The sequence below is a fragment of the Agrilus planipennis genome, unplaced genomic scaffold (genome assembly GCF_000699045.2).
Source record: "Agrilus planipennis isolate EAB-ADULT unplaced genomic scaffold, Apla_2.0 scaffold96, whole genome shotgun sequence".
Classification (NCBI taxonomy): domain Eukaryota; kingdom Metazoa; phylum Arthropoda; class Insecta; order Coleoptera; family Buprestidae; genus Agrilus; species Agrilus planipennis.
Window position 1 is genome coordinate 943,717 of NW_020438968.1, and position 3,951 is coordinate 947,667.

At 33.1% G+C, this 3,951-nt stretch overlaps 1 protein-coding gene across 2 annotated transcripts in view; it reads right to left on the reverse strand.

Annotated features, from left to right (window-relative positions):
* The window catches only part of LOC108734417 (uncharacterized oxidoreductase YjmC-like), a 29,694-nt gene extending 26,004 nt beyond the window's left edge, over positions 1–3,690 (reverse strand). For both annotated transcript variants that reach the window (XM_025975354.1, XM_025975353.1), the window contains exon 1: positions 3,542–3,690. In XM_025975354.1, coding sequence (XP_025831139.1) covers positions 3,542–3,641 — 100 coding nt within the window. In that variant the 5' untranslated portion in view covers positions 3,642–3,690. The remainder of the gene's footprint in view (positions 1–3,541) is intronic.
* Between the last annotated feature and the right edge of the window lie 261 nt (positions 3,691–3,951).

Genomic DNA, 3,951 nt, shown 5'->3' on the forward strand with positions numbered 1-3,951 from the left:
TAAATTTTTATTTAATTAATTAAACCTATTTTCTTTAAAAAGTGTCCTCCTTCCTTTATGACTACGAATTAGCTGTTTAAGGCATGCATCACCCTGCTACTCCCAAACAAAATTATTTAAAATTTCGGAGGTAGGTTTTTAACTAATCCTGCTTTTAGTTTAGGTATTGCCCATTTCATAATTTTAGTTTTTATACGCATAAAAATAAATAGGGGTGCATGTGAGAGATAACATGCACACAAAAATTAAAAAATGTGTCTTTAAGTTTGTTACAAATTGTGTATTCTCATTTCTTACCTTTTCTCGTTTCATACCAGGAGGATAACTGGACTTTATGAGTATTACTACTATTGATACTAGTTAATTGAAACAGGATCATAAGTTTACAGTATGAAAAGACAATACGTAAGAAGGGAGTCGTAGTTATGTCCTTCCTGCTGTTTACAATAATTAAAATACAAGCTACGAAGCCATAATCCTTTTTGCAAGGCATTGTGAACTTAGAAAATAAAAATAAAATCTAAATGCTTTATAATTTATATAGCAGAACTACAAATAATTGTCCTATTTCTTTTCTATCATTAACGATTTTTGATCTTTGTTTATTGATTGTTTAGCGCCGACTCAAAATTACTTACGTATACTTGCACTAGTTGAAGAACTTAGTTATTAAGGTTAATAAAACAAAGTTTTATTATTTTTTGCTTTTTAGTTATTCCGGCAGTTTAATTTTTTTGTTAAAAAGGTTTTATTATCTAACTTTTCTCCAAACTACATCTTACTAAACAGTTGAACAATTGCCACAATGTTAAGAAAATTCCAACAATGGTAATACTGGAAAGTTATTAGATGGTAATAAAAGATGTTGTAAAAAAGTTTATTAACATCTAATAAATTTCCAACATTACCTACTATTGTTTGAATTTTCTTTACATATCCACATTACCACGTAAATACTGCCCACATTTCGCATTTACTGGGAAGGCTCAATATTATTCATATTCATAAATTATTCTTTAAATCCGTTTCTAACACCTACTATATTCACGAAACTTACTCTTTTTGAATTTTTAATTTGTGACACCAGATCTAATACACGACAGGGTAAACCAGGAGCAAACCGATCAGGATCGATTACAACGAAACAGTGACTTAAGTTAGAGTTCTTTTCTTTGCCCTCTTGACAAAGTAGAGGTCCATAATCATTACCTATATTGGGCATACAGTTTTGCTTTCATTAATGGTTAGAAATGAAACGGTTATAATAAGTGAGTTTACATCAATAATTGAAATATGAAGATTGGAAAAAACTTTGGCGGTTGTTGTATTAGAACAAACAGACTAGCTCAAAACCCCAACGCCAAAACACGACTCCGTAGTTGTCCGAAGCACTTTTCGGTAACAAAGTTACCTTATTTAGGGACTGAAGTTAACTAAACCTAAATGAGAACTAATCCTAATTTATACTGATAGTTGTTAAGGTTCAGTGAACATGGCCCAATGCCAACAAGGTTGATGTTCAATGGACCTTAAAAATGATAAAAGTAATTAAACTAGACTAAATAGCGGAGATCCAGGGATAGAACCGTTGTCATTGTTAAGTACAATTTGTTTATTTTTATAAATGTATAAACTTTCAAAACTGTCTAGTAAACAATTATTCCTAACTTCCTTAACTAACTTAAGATTATTAATNGTATAATAATCGTCAGTGGCTGTTTTCCGCAATTACATTCATACGCCATAAATATATTAGAAAATCGTTTATAAATCTAATCATACCTGATTCCAGAAGCTTAGTACTGGTAATTTGTCTACTAAAGTTGAGTGATACTTTTTGTTGTCTTTTACATATTTGTAAAATATTTCTTCCAAGGAAGTTAAAGAAGAGTTTTGAAACCATTCCCGTCCTTTATTGGTTAACCATTTGAACGGAATACTTTTAATAATTAACTTTTCCACGACATATGTACAAATAATTAATTCATTATTATTTTAGTGTTACGAAGAGTTTGAATGTTTAAAGAATTTTTGAGAAAGCAAAAAAAATATGACTGATATCAAAAAAAACGCAAGCTAATTAGTACTTACGGCGCTTTTTATAAAAAATAGTTTGTATTACTTTAAAAAAATGAATGACAGAATAGTGGTTGACATGAGGCACTTAATCCGTTTCGGGTTTATTTAAAATGCCGAACTCTCATTAGAGAAATATAATTTTACAATTAGGAGACTACGGCTATATAAGAAACTGCTTGTACTTGTATTCATTCAGTAAACCATTAAAAAAATCATTAAATTCCATTTCTTCTTGAATTACCTTTTTAGCTCCCAGTGAAAACTGGGGACGAAACATAAATAAATCACCCCGTACATATCGTACGTAGAGAGTTATCTACTCACTTGGTCGTAATACTTTTTTTATAATCAAATAATATCATCTGAAGTGTCTGATTCACGAAATATATTCAAACGTACACATTCTAGAACTTTTTAGCCTTCATAATATAATATCATGTCAACAAAATCAAACAAAACCAACCAGAAAATGGCAAATTACAAAAAATCCCCGCAAAAATAAGGAAAAATCCCTTTATCCCTCGAGAACGTCAAAAATCCCTCGAATCGGGATAAATCCCTCGAATTGGCAACACTGCCTTAAAGTCTTCTTTCCAAGTCACACGGATACGCAGTAGAACGGTGAGAAGAATTCGAGTTCAGCTATTGGTCTGGTGATAAATTATGGCGGCTTTTATTTGCTAAGGGGTGGTGGACAGTGGTGCGGATGCGATGCGAGTTTGTTAAGTGGGATAGCTTTCTGAAAAGTTGGGAATCAAATTGTCTGCCTTGGTCCATAGTGATTCTTATAATTGTACCAAAACGACGGATCCATCCTTACTACAATGTTCGTGCAATTGTAGCGGCTTCTTGATCTGCCAAGGCAAACGGTTCATGTCAAAGTGTAAATCTGCCTACACACATATATAAGACAGTAATGGTTTCGAGCTGGGTATTATGTCTATGTGGATATGGATGTGATCAAATTTTTCTGATGGTAATTCGAAGGTGCCCAAGGGGCGAGAAACGTGTCTAGTAACGTGAAAATATAAGATTCTCTGTGTTAAAAATCTTTGTAAACCCTTCATTTGTCCGACAAGTTGCATACTTCGTCCTATAACTGATTACATCCCGATGCCGAGTTCCATGATCTATGACCATTATTTCCCTTTCATGAATTACGTAATTTAATTTTTGATACGATACTATACTTATAAAAAATGAGTCGGGATTTTGTGTCACTATCTCTTGGTCTGTATGAAATACTTAAATCACAGACGATACTAGTAAATAGTGACGACATAGCCCCATAAGTAGACGTCACATTAAATTGCTGTGAAAGAGCTCCTTCGATTTGGTCGGTGGTATCGAAACTGCCCCCATGGCGTGCTCATGAGATCTAATAAGATCATCGCTATCCACATCTGGCAGTATCGATAAATTACTAACCAAGAACTTGTACTGTTCTTTATAAGTATTATACCTAATGAAGTCAATCCATGTCTGTAACGACCCCTATAGTCAGCTTCCGCTAGGGTATTTGCCATCGTTTGTGCATGCTTTTCTTCTGTGCCAAGCGACATAAAGCAGTCTTTAATAAATCTTTTGATTTCATCTAATGTGAATATGGGAGTGTCTAAAAAAATAAAGTTAATTAGAAGTATTGTACAAATTCTTATCCAGTGTGTATTTTATTGTCTGAAACTAATAAATAACGGCTGGTTACTTATTAAGTACCTATCAATTTTCAATTAGAGGCAGAAACAGGAGTTAGGAGGGGTAGAGGTAGACCTAGATTAGATTACTCTTCGCAAATAGTTAAGGATGTGGGCTGTTCTAGTTTTAGGGAAATGCGAAGTTTAGCTCAGGATAGGAAAGAGTGGAGGTACGTGT